This window comes from Pipistrellus hanaki (genome assembly GCF_964339955.1).
Source record: "Pipistrellus hanaki genome assembly, chromosome: 14".
In the NCBI taxonomy this organism is placed as follows: Eukaryota; Metazoa; Chordata; class Mammalia; order Chiroptera; family Vespertilionidae; genus Pipistrellus; species Pipistrellus hanaki.
In genome coordinates this window covers 47620037-47642524 of record NC_140516.1, presented here as the reverse complement: position 1 = coordinate 47642524, position 22488 = coordinate 47620037, and the positions used below count along the sequence as shown (strand labels likewise).

At 39.8% G+C, this 22488-nt stretch overlaps 1 protein-coding gene across 1 annotated transcript in view; it reads right to left on the bottom strand.

The window, feature by feature from the left end:
* Positions 1 to 697: 697 nt before the first annotated feature.
* Positions 698 to 22488, bottom strand: part of ATRNL1 (attractin like 1) — a 408799-nt gene continuing 387008 nt past the window's right edge. The window contains exon 29 of the mRNA XM_084903569.1: positions 698 to 4947. Within this exon, the coding sequence (XP_084759695.1) occupies positions 4823 to 4947 (125 nt within the window). The 3' untranslated portion in view covers positions 698 to 4822. The remainder of the gene's footprint in view (positions 4948 to 22488) is intronic.

Below are 22488 nucleotides of genomic sequence, written 5' to 3'. Positions count from 1 at the left end.
CGAGGTGAGATGGAGGGCGCCTGGGAGGAGATGCCCGTTCCATCCTCTAGTCTACACAGGGCCAGCCTCCGGTTTGGGCCTCGGGTTAGGAGGCAGAGAGCCGGCCTGAGGCCCCGAGGCCAATCAGGGTCCCTCGGGTCTTTGGGGCAGAAAGAGAAGCGCTGGGTTCCCCTGGGCCACTCCTTCTCAGTGACCCCAGAGAAGGCCCAGCGGAGCAGTGGCTCTGACAGGAGGCTGGGACGCAGGTGGCAGCATGGGTCTCACTCCAAAGCATGCAAAGAACAAGCAGGCTATTCTAGAACATTCCTCAGCTCTGCCACAGCTGCACCGGTCCCAGCAAGGGGACTTTTATGGGACATAAGAACACATTATGCAAACACAACACACAGGGTTGGAGCAGAGACCTGCGGTGGTAGCTGGTGTCTGCCCCTCAGGTTGTGAGAACTTCTTCCATCCCAGGACCATCCGAGTGTGGGACACGCTGCGCCAAGAGTCACGTAGAAAAAGCCAATGGAAACCAGGTGAAGAGGGAAAGGGAGAAAATGTATTTTCAATAAACAAATTGTACAAATAAGTCTTAGAAGGTGGGCTGAGGAGGGAAGGCTTTACCAGGTGTTGAGTGCTTTTTCCTGTGCGATCTTGAAAAGGGAAAATAAATAAACAAATAAAAATGACAAAACTGCATTTGGCAGTGGGGGTTGGGAGATCCAGTTTTTATTCCAGTAATTAAACTCCTGATCAATAGCACACAGTATCATAAAATTTGCTTTGGAAAGCAGGTTTGAACTTTACACAGTCTGTTATAACACTGGCATGCACTCCTGAATACATGTACATGGATATGGTACTAATTCTCCATTTAAAAAAAAAAATCTGAGAAAACTGAAAGGTGAAACGTACACTCTACTGAAGACAGTGCTGTAACACCAACCAGATGGCTTATATTCCTTGGGAAAATATTTAAAGCCTTTTGAAGGAGAGCGATGGCTTCATTACTCAGAGAAAGTCTTCTAACTGGTGAGGAGAGCAGCCTTTGGCCCAAGGCGGTGGTTCCCTAGTTTGACTAATCGTCAGAATCCCGAGGTGCTTATTAAGCGTATTAATCTCCAGGGTCCAAGCCGGTCCTCCCCGATCTGAATCTCTAGAGAAAACGTAAGCATCTGCACCCGCCCAGGCAGTTCTTATGATCCAACTCCACCCCCACCCCGAGTAAAACGGAAGTTCATCTTTAAAAAAATGTATGTGGGTAGAAGTGATTCCTTTGACCGGTTTTAATGTTTAAAACCTTACATTGAACATCCTTTGTAAATCCTAGAGTCAATAAAAAGAAAAAGATGTACCACGTGTAACAACCCAAATGTAAGGATTAATCTGGTTTTGCCTAATTTTAAAGTGAAAATGCCAACTGATGTTCCTGTCTGTCATCAGGGGTCATTTTAAAAATACTTTATTAAAGCAGTAGATATTTAGAAAGAGTCAAGTCCTCTATTGACCCAAATAGCAAAGTAGACATTGAGAAATCTCTACCTTAGAAATACTGTAAGAACTTAAGATCTTCGTGACATCTTCATGTGCCAAAACCTACCTGGCTCTTCTCTATGGAGAGGAGTCAAATGGAAAATAAATAAATAAAGAGATGGGTTCATAAAACAAGGGGTAGGACAAGAGTGGCCTGGTGGCCCCCAGACTGTTCAGGACCGCTGTACTGCATCGCTGTGGGGCTTTGGTCTACTCTCTCCCAGGCTCATCCCTCCCTTCACAGGTGAAGTGTCTGACGCTTCAAAGTGTAAACCTTGCCCAGCACCACCCAGCTCAAAGCGGGTACAACACCTGTCCCAGGTCCACCCCCCAGCCTGCACTCTAAGTGACCTGCAGTGACAATAGCCATTGTCACAGCCTTACTGGAACCAAGGAAAATGCGATGTACGGTAAGTATCCATTACTCATCAGAATACATCCTGTTTCAAGTTTTCCTAGTGAGCATGGTACAATAGTATATGGCATACATTTTCCTTCTATGTGCATCCCTAGAATAAATTTTCATTTACAAGCAATTACAAAAATCCCAATCATCTCAATATGTATTCAATCTGCGAACATGTGCGATCTTTCAGTAAGAATTCTCTATTGTGTCCAAATAGTGTCCCCTGGTTAGTTTTTAAAACTCCATTACACTTAATCCAAAATTTTCATTCCTGGAAGAGCAATACATCCTAAAATCTAAAGACTTTTCTCAAAGTCATTCTAAACGGATATATACAGAATTCCTTTAAAATACATTTTTTAAGAGAACCAGTCCTTTACTTGCTAACTTCTTGAAGTTTCTGCATACTTGTGGTTTGCTTAAAAAAAAAAAAAAGGCAGCATACAAAAGTAAAATTGTTGCAATTTGGAGGGGGGGGAGGGTGAAGGGGAATAAAAGTACACATTCACAGTGATTATCCCTAAGGTGTTTTCAATCCACTGCATCTGAGGGTGAAGCATTTTATTGTCAGTAAAAAGCTTTGCTAAGTTGGGAAGATATTGCATAATTAGTCAGGAAGTTAGCAATATTTGGCCCAGGAAGGTATAGTATGACTTTAACATTACATTGCGTCCTATAATTCTCTAAAGTTCAGATTTCCATATTTTAGGAGCCTGCTGGGATTCGAACTGAATGAAGCTTGACAATTCTTTCACAGCAACACTGTTTGCTTAGACTCTCAAAAGATAGAGCTGATATAGATTTCACATACAACTCTGCTTTTGTTACATAAGTTAGCAAACTACACAAATTGGGCAATCATTTTATTTCTAAATGATTTATATTTTTGTAATTAGCAGTTATGTCAATTTATTTTTCCAGGAGAAAAAAAAATGAACACTTAAAGGGTCCAAAAGAAGCTAATAAAATTGTTTGATTGTTTTTAAGAGACATTTACAAACTCCGCTCACTTGTTTGAGAGAGAAAATATCACAGGGAGATACTCCCTCCCCTCCAATGAAAAACCCCACAGGGCAGAGATAAAATTGCTCTAAGAATCAGTATTATTCGTAACTCATGAAAACAGCAAAGTATCATGCCAACATAAGGAATATACACCATAACTCAGAAATGCCTAATTATTAAAAAAATGACATAGTCATGGTTAGATGTAACTTAGCAATCTTATATACAATGCACCTACTTAGTGTATGATCATTCCTGATATATATTATTCGATCCTCACCAAAGTAAGCTATGTTTAAATGGCATTATGAAATCAACATTCTCTATCACACTATTGTCCTGTTCCGCTACCGCACAACCATAGCATGCAAGCAACTAGGCATGAGCTGTAAACAGTGAAGTATCATTACCTTCCAGAAATCCAAAGAACATGGAAAGTACGTATGTAGTTCTAAACATCAGTGATATTTAAATGGCTTTCAGATTGAACAGAACTATAGCATATAAAGCAGCTTTGGATAACTCTCAGTGTTCTCTATAGATACGTTGTAGACACCCTGATGTTAGGAACCTACAATTCCCAACAAGATCTGTAATGCCACTGACCCCTTGTGAACTGTGGTCAAGGTTGGGTCACACAGGAGCCTACATTCCAATATGAAAGCTGCTTTATACTATCATTTCTGCCATAATTCAGGGGTTTGGGTCACTAAGAACAGACTGAACGGGGACAATACTGAACTTATTTATCACTCGGAGACTTTCGCTTGGGACACCAATGTGATCACGTTGGAAGTGAGGATTCTGTAGATGCGTACCTGCTAAATGCTCTTCCCCGCTTGTGTTCTCAGTGAGATGGTTGGCAGCAAGGAGCCTGGGTCAGATTATAACCTGGGAGGTGTCGCTCTAAAATACTTTCATCACATTTGTAAGGGTAGATAAAATCTAGCAGCTGGCAGACCAAGGTCAAAAGAAGATGGTCTATCCTTTTAAAAAATGCAGATGGATCCTGTAGGTTTGATCCCACAGTGCCCGGGCAATTAAGAAGTTACCATGGGAGGGCAGAAGCTGGCACACTGCAAAATCACGATTTCAGTTCTCTTCAAGTTTGTGGTGCCAGAGGCTGTGCTGGGAGGGAGGGGGAAACTGACTGCTGGCCAGGCTTCTCCATGCTCTATCGGTTCTCATAATGAGTTAGGCAGTTGGCATGGACCACAGGAAGGTCCTCTTCACTCAGAATCCTAATAAGCCTCCTGTGAAGTTGCACCTACCATCCATCCAAATGGACTCATTTGAGTCTGCATTCCAGTTAGGTGGAAAACAGTCACATTCTCAATCTGACTTTGGGCATGAAACCGTTGTGTGAAATATTTAAATGCATTGCCTATATCCTACTAAATCAAAATCTCACATTTACATGTACACTGAGATAAAAAAACAGCACTTAAAGCTGTTGCAATTTGTTCATTTCCCGTTCCTATACAAGCGATTTAAGTTTGCTTATGAGGCAAAAACTGTACAATTCTCATCGTTCAGGCATTATAAAATGTCTTTCTTTAATGTCTTGGGATATAAACAGTTTGGTTTATACGAATTACATATTTTTCATCTGCATTAAGAAACAATATACATTTTTTTTCCAGAGAAATTTAAAGTTATCTAGGATAAGCCTAAGAGAGTCATAAAAAATGACTTTTTCATCCATGACCTTCAATACTGTTGCTTCTAGAAAACTTGTGAACATTCTTTGGCCACTTGGGTCATTGCCCACTTGGAGGGAACTGTACTTGGGTCCTGGGACCACGAGGAGTTTTGTCTGCAGACAACTCGAGGCCATAGGGGAGCCATGTAAGAGGTGAAACAGCACAACGGATCCTGAGGACTCCCTGCTCCTCAGACGCAAGTTCCTTGGCGCGTTGAGAGGTGGTGTTTCCGGTTCCGCACGCCCGACGTCTTGTCTTTGCTATCCGAAGGCTTCTGTTGTGAAATATCTACTAGAGCACTGGCAATTGCAAGGCCTGGAAGACAAGGAAAAGGCCTTTAAATGTTTGCTTAGATCTTTCTAGAAAGGCGACAGGGGTGGCGTAGCACATTATTTTTATCGTTTTACATTCAGGCATCAAACACTGAGCTGTTGGTTGGAAGTTACCAAGTAGGTTACCCTCTATTTACAAAGTTTCTTCACTTGGTCACAGGAGTTTAAACACATGCAGAAGAACAAGGATGAACACAGGTAACGGGCTCTGACATCAGACCACCAAATTCAGTGCGTGACACAATACCACAGTGAGTAGTGGGTGAGATGCACAGCTTAGTTTCTATGCCTGCACACAGATCTGCTTTGGGTGTACAAGGAACTTCCAGTGTTACTAGGGTTTATTTTGTGTGTGGAACAGAGGTGATTGCTTTACAATTTTTTTTTTTTTTAAATTTTAGAGCATTTGTAGGTTTACATAAAAATTGAACCAATATTGATACAGGATTGCTACCTAATGTCCATAGTATGTTTACTTAAGGGTCCATGCTTTGCGTTGAACAGCTCTATGGGGTTTGACAAATGCATAATATCACGTGCTCACCACTATAGTATCAGAGGGAAGAGTTTCCCTGCCTTGATAATCCTATACTTTACCAATACATTCCTCCCCTTCTCCTGTGCCTATGGCTCTACAGTTTTGCCTTTTCTAGAATGTCATATAATTGAAACAGTGAAATATAAGCTTTTACAGATTGCCTTATTCCACTTAGAAATATGCCTTTAAGTTCCATCATATCTTTTTTTTTTGACTCAATGGCTTATTTCTCTTTATCACTGATAACATTCCATTGTAGAGATGGACCATGGTTTGTTTATCCATGGAAGGGCATGATGGCTGCTTCCAATTTGGGGCAATTATGAATAAAGTTACCGTAAGCATCCACATGCAAGTTTTTGTGTGAACCAAAGTTTTCAATTCACAAATCCCTAGGCATGAGATCCTCAAGGCACATGGCCAGCCTATGTTTCAGTTTTAAGAGAAACTGCCAAACTGTCCTCCAAAGTGGTTGTGCCGTTTTGCATTCCCACCAGCAGTGAATGTTGCTCCACATCCCTGCCAGCATTTGCTATTGTCAGTGTTTTGGACTTTAGCCATCCTAACAGGCAGGGGCACGTAGCTGAAGTTCATGGTTGTTTTAGACTGTAATTCCCCAGTAACATTATGTTGGAATATTTTCATACGCTTTTTAAAAATATATATAAATATGTATCTCTTCTTTGGTGAGGTATCTGCTCAGATTTTTTGCCCATTTTTAATAAGGCTGTTTGCTTTCTTATTGTTGTTTTAAGAGGTTTCTTTTATAGTTTGGATATCTGTTCTTTACCAGATGTGTTCTGTGGCTTATTTTTTTTATTATTTAAAACTGGTTTTAAGAAGGAGAAAGACAGCCAAAGATGTGTTATGCACAGGTGGATATGGAAGAAAGATGACCTATAGAAATTTAGCTGATAAATATTTTAAATATAAGAAAAGGACCTTGAGTATCACCAGCAGAATTTCAGCATCAAAGTGATCTCTAGCTCTCATGGGGAATAAAAAAATAATGTTGAGTTAAACAGTGTTGTCCATTGATTGACAGGAATGTTTGGTGAGAAGTTCAGGGATAGGAAAGAATTTCCTGAATTCGTAAAAGCAATGGCTCAAACAGATAGCCTGTGTTATCACGGAGCTCCCTGTAATTCTGAGTAAAGCATAATGTACCAAATCACCTCACCAAACCAAGAGACAAGACTGCCTTCTGCAAGGTCCGGGGGACCTGATTCTGGATGGAGCTGAACCAATTCCTGAGCCCTCACAGACACATTCTCAATGTGCTACTATTAGAAGGCTTTGCTTTTGGATCTTACTCTATGTAACATGTCATTAAACCATTTTATTCCCCTGGGGAAATATATTCTGAGCTGGTTTATAGTGGAACCAGAAAGGTCAGGTGAAATATATGTGGATGTATGATTACCTGAGTACATGTATTTTTTTAAGGAAAAAGGAGCCTCATGTGCATTTGAAAACAGAAGAAAAGGTATTTATGAAGGAGGAGAAATTGACGGTGTTAGATGGAAGGGATAAAAAAATTATAGCTATCCCAGCTCAGCTAATCATAATACATATTTACCTCTAAGAGATTCTGTTAAATAACATACTCTTTCAGGATAGTAAATATTTCTTAGAAATTATTTAGAGATAATACAAGATCAAAGAGACAAATTTTAAATAAAAATCTCTTGTTTGACCTTTGGAAAGCACATATGAAATTCTTGAATGTCCCCACAGATGTTTTAACCTCTTATTCTGCTACAGGAAATACTGATTTTGCTATTTCTTTAAGGGAGGAAGCCGAGCTGAAACAAATTATTGAAGGGAAAGCCACGGACCTTGTCTGTGCTAACCCAAAGTTCAGTTCAGGCAAACCTCCAGGTCCCTCAGATCTCCCGTCATACTTCTGTCATAATTTACAACCCCCTGTCATTCCACTCCTGGCACCACTTTATCCAGAGACAGCCAAATATGACAAATAATATGGATATATCTCCTTTAATGTGGACAGAGACCACTTACACTAATTTCAATGATCACAGCATCCAAATATGAGATCATGTTGTTCATTAAACTATCGCATGACCTAGTCCGAAGGAGCTCTGAAAACAAATACTTTTCCATTTCCATGTAGCTGCTAAGACCGTCCCCCTTACCGGAGGTACAGTGCCAACTGAGAAGTAAACAGCTGGAGCTGCCAAAACAGGACATTTAATGCTAATCTGGAACTGTCACTGTGTCTTTGTATTACGGAGTCTATGAAGTCGAAAGCCTAATTAAAGCAGCGTCTCTCATACCATAGCCTGGGTTTACTAATGATTCGTAAGCTTGGAAACATTCGGTTGAAAATAATAAATCAATAAATCATTTCAGTTCTTAATTTACAAATAAAATTGCAAATCGTGCTTACTTTTAATGTGAAAGCTTTTTGTCCTTTCCTCTGAAAATGGAAAATCAGCTGCATTTCCAGATCCTGTGTGAATGGCCACAGGAATGTAGGAAGCCTCACGTTCCTTCACCAGTGAACCTGAGTGTCCACCAACCCACTCACAGAGGATGCTCAGCGGGCTCCCTGCCCAGATCGAATCTTCTTGATGGGCCGAGTGAGGTTTTCATTCAGATTTAAACTTGTGCCCCGTCACTGCCCAACACAGCCGGTGGCACACCATGAGTGATTCTGCTTCGTAAATCCTGGGAGATTATTCCTAAGTAATACAATAATCACAATAGCTGCGTGTGTGTGTGCCTAAGTGTCAAACTGTTGGGTGCAAGATTTCTATTACTATACTTGTCTTTCTTCCTATTTAAGTAGTTGGGGAACTTTAAACAACCACCACCACCCACAAATTGCTAGGTCCTCCTTCACCTGTAAGAGGGCCTAGACACAAGAGTAAATAACAGGGATAAAGCCCCTCGATTCCTAATGTGTGGAGGACTCTTTAAAAAAGAAAAATTAAAACAAGTTCTATTCTTTCAATTCAGCATACTTTACCAAAGGGAATCTCAGTTTCTTAATTGTTAAAAAGAAAACCAAGTCAGTGGCTCTTTCAAAATGATAATAATACCTGCCCTTCCCACAATGTGGATTTATATGCTGGTGAGAAACTCAATAGACACACAGGTGATGGCAGGCCATGTATGAAATCAGAATCCTGGTCCAAGCTGCAGCAACCTGCTCTGGATGCCAGCCCCCTGTCTACAATAGCCAGCAGGGGAAACCAACCTGCCATGGCAGACTCATAGCAAATCAGTCCGCTATCTTACCCAATAATAGACAAACATGTAAACTGACCATACCTCTGCCACACCCACAGCCAATCAGAGTGAGTATGCAAATTAGAAGGCCAATGATGGTGGCCGCCCAGCTGCTCCAGGCACAAAGTGGCCAGGTGGGGCAGGATGCCTGCTATGAGAGGTAGGGCAGGGTGTGAAGGAATCTACAGGAGTGGAGTGCAGCAGTGAAGACAAGACTGCAGATTCCAAAGTCTGCATCGAAAATGAAGAAGGCAGACTCTGGCTGGAGCAAAGGCCTGGGTCCTGGGTGTCGGAGGGAAAACGGTGCTGGAAGCCAGGGGAAGGAAGGCCTATTGCACAGAGATTTGTGCAATAGGCTTTTAGTCTCTAATAATTGGGAAGTCAAACAATGAGCCCTGTAGCCATGGGCCCCAAATACCCAGGACTAGATTAATAACTGACAGCTTCTGTAGTTTTGTCCCTGCTTCTACCTTAGGACCAATCAGAGAAGAGAAAATATGCTCCCCTAACAACCACATAGGACACCCTGCTTCTCATTAGCCTGCCTCCTGCCACCCCAGGCCAGCAGCCTGGGCACACCTGGGCCTCCCCCTTCTTCCCTTCTCAAAAGTTCCCACACACTCACCTCTCTTTAAGTCTCTGCCAAAACACAAGCAAGCTATGGCTGTCTCCCTTGTTACACATGGCAAGTTCGGAATAGCCAGCCTTTGCATGTTATTCGGTTTGCTTTCACACTGATGACGATGAGATAAGCATAGCTTGAGATTTAAAAAACATGCATCCATAAAATAAAAGCAACTTAGTAATAAGACCTCTGTATTGTTGTCTGAGGCAAAAGCTTTCTCCTGGTTTACATTTCCCTGGGAACTGTTTCCGGTCAGCGGTGATCTGGTGATGACCCCACAGTCCCCACGCCAGAGGAGAAAGTCCCTCCTTCCCCTGGAAGGATGTTGCATGCCTAGTGGCTCATGCTGGCGCCGTTAGAGTCCCATTAAAGCCAGGCCACTCCAGAGGATCGTTTTTTCAAAACGTCACACAAATCATCCGGTGAAATCCACTTACTGTGTTCTCTAGGCCTAGCACAGTTCCTTGTTATCGAAGCAATACAATTAAGTGGGGGAACAATTCATTACTTCAGACTGGTGGGCTAAAGGAATTTCATTTACCATGTCAAGGTGATGCACCGACGCTGCGGGCTAGCAGAATCCATATCAAAATATCCCGCAGACTCAATGAAAATGTTGGGGGGTTCAATATGTATTGTATAATAAGTTTTACCTTTTTGCATCTGTCGTTCTCAAATATCAGACACGACATTTAGGTTATTTAAATCTGAATTATAAACCTCAGAAGAAAGCAGGACCCTCTTCTGTGTCGTGTTCCTTTCTCCATGGCCCCTTGGCCACTGGCACTGGTGCTTGCTCACGTGGAACCCCACTGTGGCTGCTCAGATCACCCAGGGCAGGGCTTCTAGGAAGAAGGAGGACATGGAGATCTCCTTTGGACTGAGGGCACAATTTAGTCATCATTGGTTTGGATGCTAAGAGCTACCATAGATAATTTTGTAAATAGGTAGAAGTTGTACCCAAATCAGATTTTTACCAAGAACCTTAGAAAAAAACAAACAAACAAACAAACAAAACACAGCCAAAACTGGTTTGGCTCAGTGGATAGAGTGTTGGCCTGTGGATCGAAGGGTCCCAGGTTCGATTCCGGTCAAGGGCATGTACTGTGATTGCGGGCACATCCCCGGAAGGGGTGTGTGTAAGAGGCAGCTGATCAATGTTTCTCTCTCATCAATGTTTCTAACTCTCTATCCCTCTCTCTTTCTCTCTGCAAAAAAATCAATAAAATATATTTAAAAACAACAACAACAACAAAAAACACACAATATTTTTTCCTAAAATTTCAGAACTTTGTTTCTCAATAACCACGTATAGACTTACCCAAAAGAAAATGCAATGAAATGTCTAATGGCTAAGTATTTGGACAGCAAATATACCTTTTAAACCACTAAATTCGCAAGGAAAACCATCACGGAGAAGCATCAGGAATTTAGTTATATTTAGAAAAACTCTAGTTTTTTCCTAATGGAGGTAGAATGATCTTAGTAGACTCTGGCAGTAACAATTTAATCATAAAATCACCGATGTGTGTGTTTTCTTACAATTATACAGAACAATTAATAAGTACAGCCATAAAGCACTGCACATCCAATGAAACTGCCTGAAAGAACACTATCATCACTTTATACACAAACACAGCACTTCCATTTTACATTTGCACGAAGCCTCAGAAAAGTCATTCATTTTGGCGTGCTCTGCCCCCGCTCCTCTGCCTGTGTAAGAGCAGGCACCAGTATATATTTTAATTTTCCAGGAAAACAGCTTCATTAGGCGTGAAAGGTTAATTGCAGGTTTAAGTGGAGCTCAGGGATCGGTGCGGGTGTGCGGTGAATTGCACAGTCTGCTTCAGGAAGACTTGAATGAGTGCTGGAGACGGTTTCCCCCACCGAGATGCTTTACGACCTCATTTACTATCTGTCTTCTTTTACGGCTTGTATTTGTAGTTCTTCTAAACCTTTAATGGCTACAGTTTTATTTCACTGTAATCAGATTTAAATGGAAATCCCATGCTGAGATGTTTAAATGTTTTCCCTCTCATTGTATATAGCTACACACTAGTACTACCAATCAGAGTCTCGGCGATCCTTCCCCGGATTAAGAAAGTGACTTTGGGAAACTTTGATGTTCCACAGACTCTATCTGTTGTGCTGACTTAATTGAAGATTCAGTGTGGCCATCCTTGCCAATAGGCGACCGGGCCCGGATGCATAATTAGAAAATATGCATTTCCATTTTAATTTATCTGCTGGAAGGCCCGCGCAACTGAAGTCATTATTAGGCAAAACTCCAAAGGTTACATTGGTGAACAAAAATTGAAAGGCTTTAAGTGCTGAAAACACAGGAATGACAAATGGACAAGTCGCATTTGTCTGAGACTAAAGAAATATTTCTCTTCACCTACTTAAAACCAACGACAACGACACAGGCCAATGTTTAAATACAAATGACCATTGTATTCTGGTCATGAATTTGTGTTTGGCCTTTAACACAAATTATTAACACATGTTATTTTAAAATTTCATTTAAAGACATACTACATGTACTTGAAAATGTGGTCCGACTCTAGCTGCTCAGATGCCACTTTCTATAACACTGCCAGACCTCCCTAAATCTCTCATGAACTGTTTCCTCATTGGCTAGAATGTGCTGAAGAAATGACAACTACTGTCTCAAGTCACTGTTTAATGCAAATCTTCATGGCTTTCAACAGGTAAAGCTTCTTGTAGATGTAATCAATTCTATTGTTAATCAAATACTAGGGAGTTTTAGTTTGAAAAATTTGTGATTTTTTTTTTTTTTAGAGCCACAAACATCACAAGAATCAACATTGTAGCTACCTTTCATAGTTGTTAAATACATTTCCGAATTATATTCCCCTTTTCTAAGCCAACTGGGAATATATTTTCTAGTGTTTTCTTTCTTTAATTGAAAAATCTGATATGTGATAATCCCTTAATTTAAGCCCGAATAAGCCTTAATTTAACTGAAGTACTTACTGCTTATTGAAGAGACTGAACTATAGCAATTTTGCAATAAAAAGAATGATTTATTTTTATTACTTAGGTATATTGTACTTTAGCATTTCTAGTAGTAAAATGTCATTGGTTGCTTCAAATTAAATGAGATTATATGTGAAAATATTTTGTAAAATGTATTTATAATATATATTCAAGGTTAATTATTTCTATTATAAAACTATCAGTTACTACTAATAATAATATGAAATCACAATAAAATCACAAATGTCCAAAAAACTCCAAAGTCCTAAGGATAAAAAATTCTTTGTGGAGCAAATCACTTCATTCGACTATTATTTCTCGAGTGCCTATTATATACATGCTGAGCATTGCTCTGATCCTTCAGGATTTAGCAGTGAGTAAGACAGAGAAGACATAAAAGATTCTGCTCTTCATGGAGCTTATGTTAGAGTGGATCAAGCTCATGTTCCTTTGACAAAGTTATTGTGATGATTAAATGGAAAGGACTTAGAAATGTGCCTGCCACATAAGAGCTCATAAATGTCCCTCATCTGACACAAAACTATATAGAGAGCACCCTGAAGATGCCACTAAAAAAACAACTAGAACTTATAAATGAAACAATAGAGTAGCAGGAAACAAAATTAACATTCAGAAATTGGTTGCATTTTTATGTACCAATGATGAACTATCAGAAAGAGAAATTAAGAAAACAATCCCATTTATAATTGTGTCAAAAAATACCTTCTTACACAATATAAAAGAATAAACTCAAAATGGATTAAAGACTTAAATGGAAGACTCAAAACCATAAAAATTCTAGAAAAATTTATAGGCATTAAACTCTCTGGCATTTCTTTAGTAATATTTTTGTCTAATATATCTCCTTGGGTAAGAGAAACAAACAAGAAAATAAGCAAATCTATTCAATATCTTTTAGTAGCATTCATTCAGTCAGTCATTCATTCAAAACTTAGTATGCCTACTAATTGTGTGGAATGCCAAATAAAGGACAAAATTTGATAGAAACATGGAGTCACCGACAGCATCAATTTAGACCAACATCGTCAGTGAGGTGTTAGGTCCTCAATCCAGAATTATTTTAATGTCTTGGGTAATAAAATTGAGAACTTGCTCCTGAAGATATAAATGACTTGTGAGTGTTGTCCACTCATTAAAAAAATCTGAAAATACTTGGAATTGATTATGGGAAAACAGAAGAATAACAACATTAAACAAAGCCCTGTTTATATTGATATTGCTTGTATTTTTGGCAATACTACTACTAATAAACTTGTACACATTTTTAGAGTTAAAAATGCTTTCATATTCATATCTAGGTTGAGCCTTAAGACTGTTCTGTTAGAAGTGGGTCAGAAAGTTATTTTTATACCTGCTTTGCAGATGGCCTAAAAGAGGCACCGAGTGATTAAATGACTAGTTCAGGCTCACAGACCTGGTGGTAGTGGTAGGATCCGAACTTAGGACTCCAGATGCCTTGACTTGCACTCTATTCACTTTAGAGCCATCAGAAGGAAATGGTTGCTTTAGTTACAAATGCCTAGCACATGATTTTTAGTCAAAGAAAAGCAAAAACAAAAAAGCGGCAGGGGTGTGAAATCAGTTATGGTCAAAGTCATTAATTAATGCTGATAATAATAAAGTTATAATTCTATCAAAACCAACTATTGTGTTAACCTTCAGTGAATGCTTACTGAATGCCAGGCACTTCCCTAAGTACTCACATGCATGTTTTATCCATTTATGCAGTAGAGGGAAGTGGTTGACAACACAGGTTATATCCATAAACATGTCTAGAGGGCACACAGCAGGCTGCGTGGTTAAAGTTGGTTGCTCTCAGAGAGTCATTACTAAATAGCATCACGCTAGGGCAAGAAGGCAAGAGCTCCTAGGTTTGCTAACATTCACACAGAGACAAAGTATATGATGTAGGCACAGGCATGAAAGAAAGACAGCCTTGCTGGTATGGCTCAGTGGTTGAGCGTCGACCTATGAACCAGGAGGTCATGGTTTGATTCCTGGTCAGGACACATGCCCAAGTTGTGGGCACAATTCTCAGTGTGGGGTGTGCAAGAGACAGCTAATCAATGATATTATCTCTCATCATTGATGTTTCTCTCTTTTGCTCTCCCTTCCTCTTTGAAATCAATAAAAATACACACACACACACACACACACACACACACACACGTATAAAAGAAAGATAGAGGTGAGATCTCTGAGATGGGTGTGGAGGTCAAAACTTCCTGATGGAGATGATCTCTGAACTGAGGCTGAAAGATAAGAACGAACTAATCAGATGAAGGACTCTGGCATGAGGGATGTGGTGTCATGAGGGGAGGGGTCAAATCCTGGGCGGAGAGCCAACAGTCTCTGCCACTGGAGTAGACCAGGCCACCCTCAAGAACAAAGTAAGAAGGAGAGAAGATCAAGGAGAGGACTGATAATGGAGGGGAGCCCGTGAGCAGACAGGAACATCCAGAGATGTATGAGAAAGCCAGGACTGGGATTCTCCAGGCAGTGGCTACTTACAACCTGTGCATCCTGTTTTTGTTTTCAACAAATAGTCCCCAAATTCCATGACAACTGTAAGCCAGTCTAGTGTGTAGTTTCCAAGCTTTTCTAGATCTGACATTCAGAACGTCCCTAGAGAGATTTCTCTTGGAAGGAAGTAGGAGTAGTGGCTGCTAAGGTCACTCCTGGCTCTACAAAGGTATGACTTCAGCAAGCCGGCAGCGAGGACCACACTGAATGTCAGAAGACAAGCTATCAACTGAAAATATGACTTTTAGTATTGTCCAAGGTGTTGTTTCTGCTCCCTTAAGTTCATAGCAACTCAATATCTTAAATAATTTAAACATTAAAGAATCAGAACATACACAGCTTATCTCTGCAAAGTCAAATTATTATTTTAACAGACTCCAATAGCAAAATAAATTTATGCCTTTTATATAAAACGCGCAGATCACAGGAAAAGTTAGATAAAATTATGCAAATCCTCACTTGTAGCCATTTAGAGAAAATGGAAGACAAAAAATGCTACCCAGCATCATGATTTTTCCATTAACGTTATTATAAATTGCTCAGACCTTCCCAAAAGTTATTACAGATAACTTTATGGCCAAAGGCATTTTAACAAAAGCAGATGTGTCTGCAGCCAAACCGATCCCTGATAAGTTTCCTTTGCTGCAGGTAAAGGCTGTGTATTTGGACAGTGCATTTCTCAGAGCAGACTTCAAACCATTCCTCTGGCGTTTGCTATGTGATCCCAGGCTCCAGATAGTACACATTCTCCCCAGTAATTCATATCTGGGACTTTTAAGAAGGATTTTGTTTAAATGACCTCCTTTAACCTAATAGGATAGTACAAAAGCAGCTTTCATTCTCTGGAGCAATTTTGGGAATATGACTGAGCATGCCCCATCAATGCTAACCTTTCTGAGCGCAAAAAGCATCTTTTCCCCCCACGTTGCCTTTGGGAACAATCACATGGCCTCTGAGCTACTGTAAATTGAGAAGTGTCACTGAGTCAGCACTAAAGGGAACCTTTCCACTCTGCGGGCGGGTGAACCAGGGAGGGAGCAGACTTGAGAGATCTGCAACTTTCTGAGGTTATTCCCAGCGGGATAAACAGGGCCCCGAATTCACTCCACGGTGTCTCCAGGCACAGAGAGAGTTCTCACAGGTTGGTCCCACACCCCCTGACTACAGTTTCCTAAGTGATGTGCCCAGTGTGCTTTTCATGAACAGGTTCCTCATCGGCTGGCAGTGAAGAGGGTTAGGAGATGGATGGAAGGAGGTGGACATTCCTATTAGCGCGTGTCCTTACAGAAGGCCTGTCGGAGAGAATCAGAATGTCATTTGTGGGGAGAGGGACGGCTGTGCCCACTTCATTAGGCACACTCGCTTTGGATGTTATCTGCCTGCTTTCAGTAAGTGCCTGAGCTGGCAGAAAGATGAAAAAACTTGCTTTCAGGTCAATAAAGGAAATCTCTTCTGATCAATGGTAGATTAGAGCAGGATCTTCTGAACCGCGTGGACTCAGCTGCATTTTCTAAAGGGTTTTCAAATTAGTCTGAGCTGGGCAAGGGGCCAGCTCACCACCGAATGCCACGGACATTCAGCCCAATGGTCAATGAGTTCCCATCATTAGAGAATTTATTTATTTAGGAAGTAAATGACATTTTAGAGGCATTCTACTGAACAAAGTAGAGAAGTATATAGAGCAGAAGTATGGTATTGTCAAGGTTTTTAAAAAGTACATATATATTTCATTAGATTTATTTTCTTATTCTTTTACTTCAAATCCTTAATTATTAAAGTTGGAAAAATGGAGATTATAATTTTTATTTACAAAGGTATTTGGGACTTTCCCTAAACAATGCCAAAGAGGATCCTGAAAGGCAAAATGATAAATGGCCGATTTATCATTGACAAGGTATGTTGAGTCTCCCCCCTCACCCCCCTTTTTTTTTTTGGTGAAAGACTACCTTTTTACAAGTATTTTTGACAAACTGGGATCATGATAATCAGAACAAAAGCAAATCCTCTTTGAATAATTGCAGATTTTAAGTGATAATATTCCATTCCATTCACTTTCCGGAGTTGCAAACAGCCAACCAGTTGTTTTTATTTCTTTGGTCAGGTATGAATTAAGCGAAGAGAATGGAGAAGCAAGTAAAAATACTGATCTGCAGCTAATGAGCCACTAGGCCAAAGGACTACCCACTTTTGCTAAAGAAGGAGAATAATTGCAATAATGGAAGGTCAGTGTACAAAGAAACAGACCCTAACACTCATGACTAGCTAGCTCCTGTCTAGTAGCAATTACTCTTTGTTGCACGTTTACAGCACTCTTTGCAGATGACAAACCATGTTCTCTAAAATGCATTGCATGAGCTGCCTGTGATACATGGCAGTCTTATATGGCCTGAACTGGCCCAGCTGAAGCCAGAGCTAAGCCACTTAGATTTAAGATTGAATTTTAATTCATATAAAACCATCAAGGAAATTGTAGTTTGCTGACTCGCTTGAACTGTGCAGATCAGTCTCCAGTTATGGTGCCTTCATGGTGTGACTAGATCGTGTCCTGGAGTTTATGGTCCTATATAAGAGGCGTCATACTCAGACTATTCAGATGTGTAAACAAACATGACAGAAGCAACTTAGGGGCAAACTCTAATAAATCTCCAGAATTCCTGTGGGATGAAATAAAATGTTTAGTAATCTTAACAAATCTGGGGAAAGGCCAATGTTGAAGAGAAAAACAAGGCATCTGATGCCACATGAAGATAATTTTAAAACATGGAGCACTGACATTAAAGCCTGAATTGGATATAGCTACTCAACCACAGTCACACCCCTGAGTTCAAGTACATGAGGAAATATTTCCTAAACTCCCCCAAATGGCCAATATTGTAACATGTGAGAACCTATATCATATTCTAGGAAAGGATTTCGGTGGCCCCAAACTTCAAAAGGTGCTTCCTTCATAGGTTAAGATTAAAGCTTTCTCAAACATCTATGTTGGTTTGATATTTAAAAAGAAAGGTGAACTAAAGAGAGAAAATATGTATTTTGTTATACACAAAAGCAATCTGCTCAACTTTCCGTCTTCAACATCTTGACATGTGTTTTGTTCTACTATTTCTCAAAATTAGCTTTACTATAAAAGTTCATATTAATTATCCCATAATGTAGGCTAATCACTGCTGACATTTTGAAAGGAGACATTAAGGAAGCCAAGATAAAAGCGAAAATGTGGGTGAAAAATGTTACATATGTTCCTCATAACAGCCTGCAGAGCTTGCTTCTCCGTGAGCTCATTTTCTCTTAAAGCAAAACCCAGCAGTGATGGCTACTGGAGGCAAGACCAGCTATCTGGCCCTCTGACTTACTCAAGCACGATCCTTCAACTTGGCACTGCTCTAGTTCTTTGATGGCGAGCCAACAAGATGTTGGATGTATTTCAGGTTTAATTTCGTTGTTTTATTAATTCTTATGACTTTCAGTATGACATAAAAAAGATGGAATTAGTATAAAAGATTTACACGTTAGCTTTCTCGTTCTCAATTTAAATGATTAGCCTTAGAATTAAGTGAGCAGTAAATCTAATCTGGCACCACCTTTTACGTTTCACGAACAAGGCAAGCATTAATATTAAAAAATCACGTATTTTAATTATACAAAAATTCCTAAAACCCAGTATGAATACATGTAGTCAAATTTAGCTCCTATAAATGTTTTCCTTTTAAAAATATGAGCAAAACTAGTCCCTATAGTTTGTTTCTTTAGTCAATATAAAAAGTCAATAAATTCAATATAAAAATAAAGCTTACCACATAAAAAGTCAAACTTTCTCCCTGTTGACCTGAGTGAAAAACCAAGCAGAGCCGTGGCTGGTTTTTCTCAGTGGTTAGAGCATTGGCCTGCAGACTGAAAGATAATGGGTTCGATTCCTGTCCAAGGACAGGTAGCTTGATTGCAGGCTCACTTCCCTGCCCTGCTCCCACTGTATCTCTCTCTCCCTTCTACTCTGTCTAAAACTCTATAGAAAAAATATCCTTGCTGAGGATTAACAGCAACAAAACAACAAAAAAGAAAACCAAGCAGAAATGCAATTAAAATGCAAAAAGCAAGAGAAAATACTGATTTTGATTATCTCATGTTCTCCAAGATAAGTATTCTATAAAATGGGGCTTACAGACAGTTATGGCAAAGAACACAAGGTGTTAGTGAGTTTGCCAAGCCTTTGTTTCTTACAATACCATTGAAGTGAACTTAGGTCATCTTAAAAATATAAGAGAATCAAGCTCCTAGGACACAATTCTAAAATCTTATTAATAAAAGGTACTTTCCACCTATATTAATGGGGTAGTAGACTAAGTCTTAAGGACCAATAAGTTGTATAATATTCTATTGAATTTATACTAGTGCTCTCTGTAAAATCAGTATGAACATGAGCAAAATACTTCCTTATTTAAATAAAAATGTTTTACTTCCAGGTGCAATGAAAATATTCAAATAAAGCAAAAGACAGTGATTATCAAAACCTAAATCTGAGGCCCATGGTTTGAAATCATGATAATCAATAGACAATTTTCTTCTCATGGATACAGAGGAACAGATAGTTATGGAGGAACTTTTCAGAGTTTCACACAAGGCAATTAATACAGGCTTCACTCTAGAACATTACATTTTAATGACTTTCTCTGTTCAAGTTACATGAATTTTATGTAAGGCAAAGCTTCTGAAGTCCAGAGTTTTCTTTTTGCCCGTGTTATTAACATTTGTACTTGAATATAGTTCCTTTCATTAACATTAAATCAGTTAGCTCTCATTTATGAAAAAGGACCTCGAAGTTTTACCACAATAGTTTGCAAAGCTTTAATTGGCATGCATGAAAAAAAACCACAATAAATTAATTTGCTACTTGGAAAGAATTTGACAAATGCATTAATCATGAAGAAACTACATTCAGTTTCCTTTACCCATGCTCACAAAGCTAGATGTAAGATAAGAGATTGTGTTAACATTCTGGAGGCAGAATGAGATGTGATGATAATAATGGGGATATTCTTAGAACCTGAGGATGTGAGCTGCGAGGAATCTCAGAAGGTCCCTGGTTTAACAAATGGGGACAGAGCAATTCCACCTCCCAAACTGTCCGTGGGGCAGGGCAGGGAAGAGGGATTTAATTTTTCATTTTCTCCTTTCGAAACCACCACAAAAGTTAGAATTAGCCCAGGATTGACTAATTGGCATTTAAATGACTTCGGTTTCTCCCAAACCAAGCCACCTCTCATCCCTGAGGTCATGAGAGTACAGTTGGAGCCCAGAGATGATGCTGAATTATAACATGAAATATTTATTGCAGAATTTTTATGTTTTAAAAGAAAATAGCATGAGCACAGCTCTGAAACTGTTCCCAACGCGTACACTGTGTGTGCACTGATTCCTCTGGCAAGCCAATGAGATACTGTCAGGTTCATGTACAGGTTGGGATCACTGTGCAAAGGTTTGGATGGAAGAACATTCAACAGCAATGCATTGTGTTGTAAACATTTCTCTAATTTGGCTATTTGTCTTTTTACTTTTTTTCCCCTCAGCATTTTTTCTTTTAGATGCAGTTCAAGTCACAGATCAGCTGTATGATTCTTATGCCACATGACTTTGCTGCATCCTTTTTTATGTAAATGTTGGTATTACTAAGAAAACACATTAGAAATTACCAAAAGCAATAGTAATCACAGTATCCTCTGCAAATGGTCACACTTTATTTTATTTTTAAAAAATATATTTTATTGATTTATTTTACAGAGAAGAAAGGGAGAGATATAAAGGGTTAGAAACATCCATCAGCTGCCTCCTGCACACCTCCTACTGGGGATGTGCCTGCAACCGAGGTACATGCCCTTGACCAGAATCAAACTTGGGACCCCTTGGTCCACAGGCCGACGCTCTATCCACTGAGCCAAACAAGTTAGGGCCAAATGGTAACACTTTAGTAGTCACTTTTGAGTGAAATGTTATTCTAATTTTTGAATCACTATATATATATTACGGTATATACACATTCTTGTGAATGTAGCATATGTCATGTATGTAGTGAATATGATACACACATGTTCATTACTGGGTGACATGTGTCTATTCAAAGGCCATTTGGCATTGCCGGAGCTGGAGACGTTATTTTTATTTTAAGCCTTATCTTAGAGAAACACTATAATTTGTCAATTAGGATTTGTATGTTTTAATTTAAAAACCCACACAATAAAAAGTTGTCTCTGATCACTTAGTGAAAATACAATTTTTGTAAAATTTTCTGAAGATAAATAAACCATAAACTTTGCATTGGAGCTCATTCAGTACCTATTGGCAAGAGCCCTCCGTTCCTCACCACGTGGGCCTCTCCGGGGTGAGTGTCCTCATGTCCTCATGTCCCGGCATCTGGCTTTGCTCGGATCAGAGCAAGTGACTGGAGGGGGAGCGTGAGAAGCTGAGTCTGTGGTAACCTGACATCCACAGGCGCACAGGGGGCTCCTGCCTTAGTCTCTTTATTAGAAGTGAGCCAGAGGCCAGCCACTTTGACGGGGAGGAGAATCAGGCCCCACTTTTGGAGGGAGGAGTATAGGAGAACTTGTGGACATTTAAAAATGACCACAGTCATCAAGGTCGGGAACAAGCTCTCCCTATGTGGAACATGAAAGAGGTAGAGGATGGATAGGGTTGCTACGAATCTAATATAGCATGGCCGGGGAGTGGTGGGAAACAGTGTGAGTAACAGGGCTGTCAGTGGGTCTGGGTTTGAAGTTGGGAAAAATGAGATTTGAGATGAGAAGGGAATACTGGGGAAAACAGAGGTGAGCACTCTTAAGGCGACTATAAGGTTCATTTTTAATATTCTTTCTCTCTCTCTCTACACACACACACACACACACACACACACACACACAGAGAGAGAGAGTGGAACAAAAGTAGGTTTATAGTTGTGAGTACATGAAACAGAGTTTATTGTTGTATTATTTATAGTTATTATATTATTTTTCATATGAACTGTAAACCTACTTTTGCCGCACCCTGTGTGTATATATCTCTATCTCTAGCTAAATCTCTATAGTTATGTCTATATCTGTACCTATATCTGTATCTGTATCTATATCTATCAACTACACCACAGAACTCTAATACTTCTGTCATCATTTGATCTGAAGAAAAACATAAAAGTTACTGATTCCCAAGTGTTTGAACTTTTGGATGCCAGACTTAGCAGGAAATCATTAGACATGTGGAAAGCTTCCAATGTGCCTTCGGTACCTACCACTGAGAAGTGGGAGCTGAGATCCTGACAACGCAGAGCTGTGTGGGAAAACATTCTCCATCCGCTGCACTTCCTCTGGGCTGAGTGAACCCATCATTTCTTATTAAGTACGTTCTGTGTAGCATTTCAGCCAGCTTTCCAATTTAGCTAACCTTCAGGTTGTGTGGTTTACTATTTACTTGTGCTCCCAAGTAGAATCTGAATACCTCATTTGCATGAACACAATCTGTCGATCCCTTATCTTTTGAAGAGCTGCATGCAAAAACTCAGGGCCATGCTGAATGCC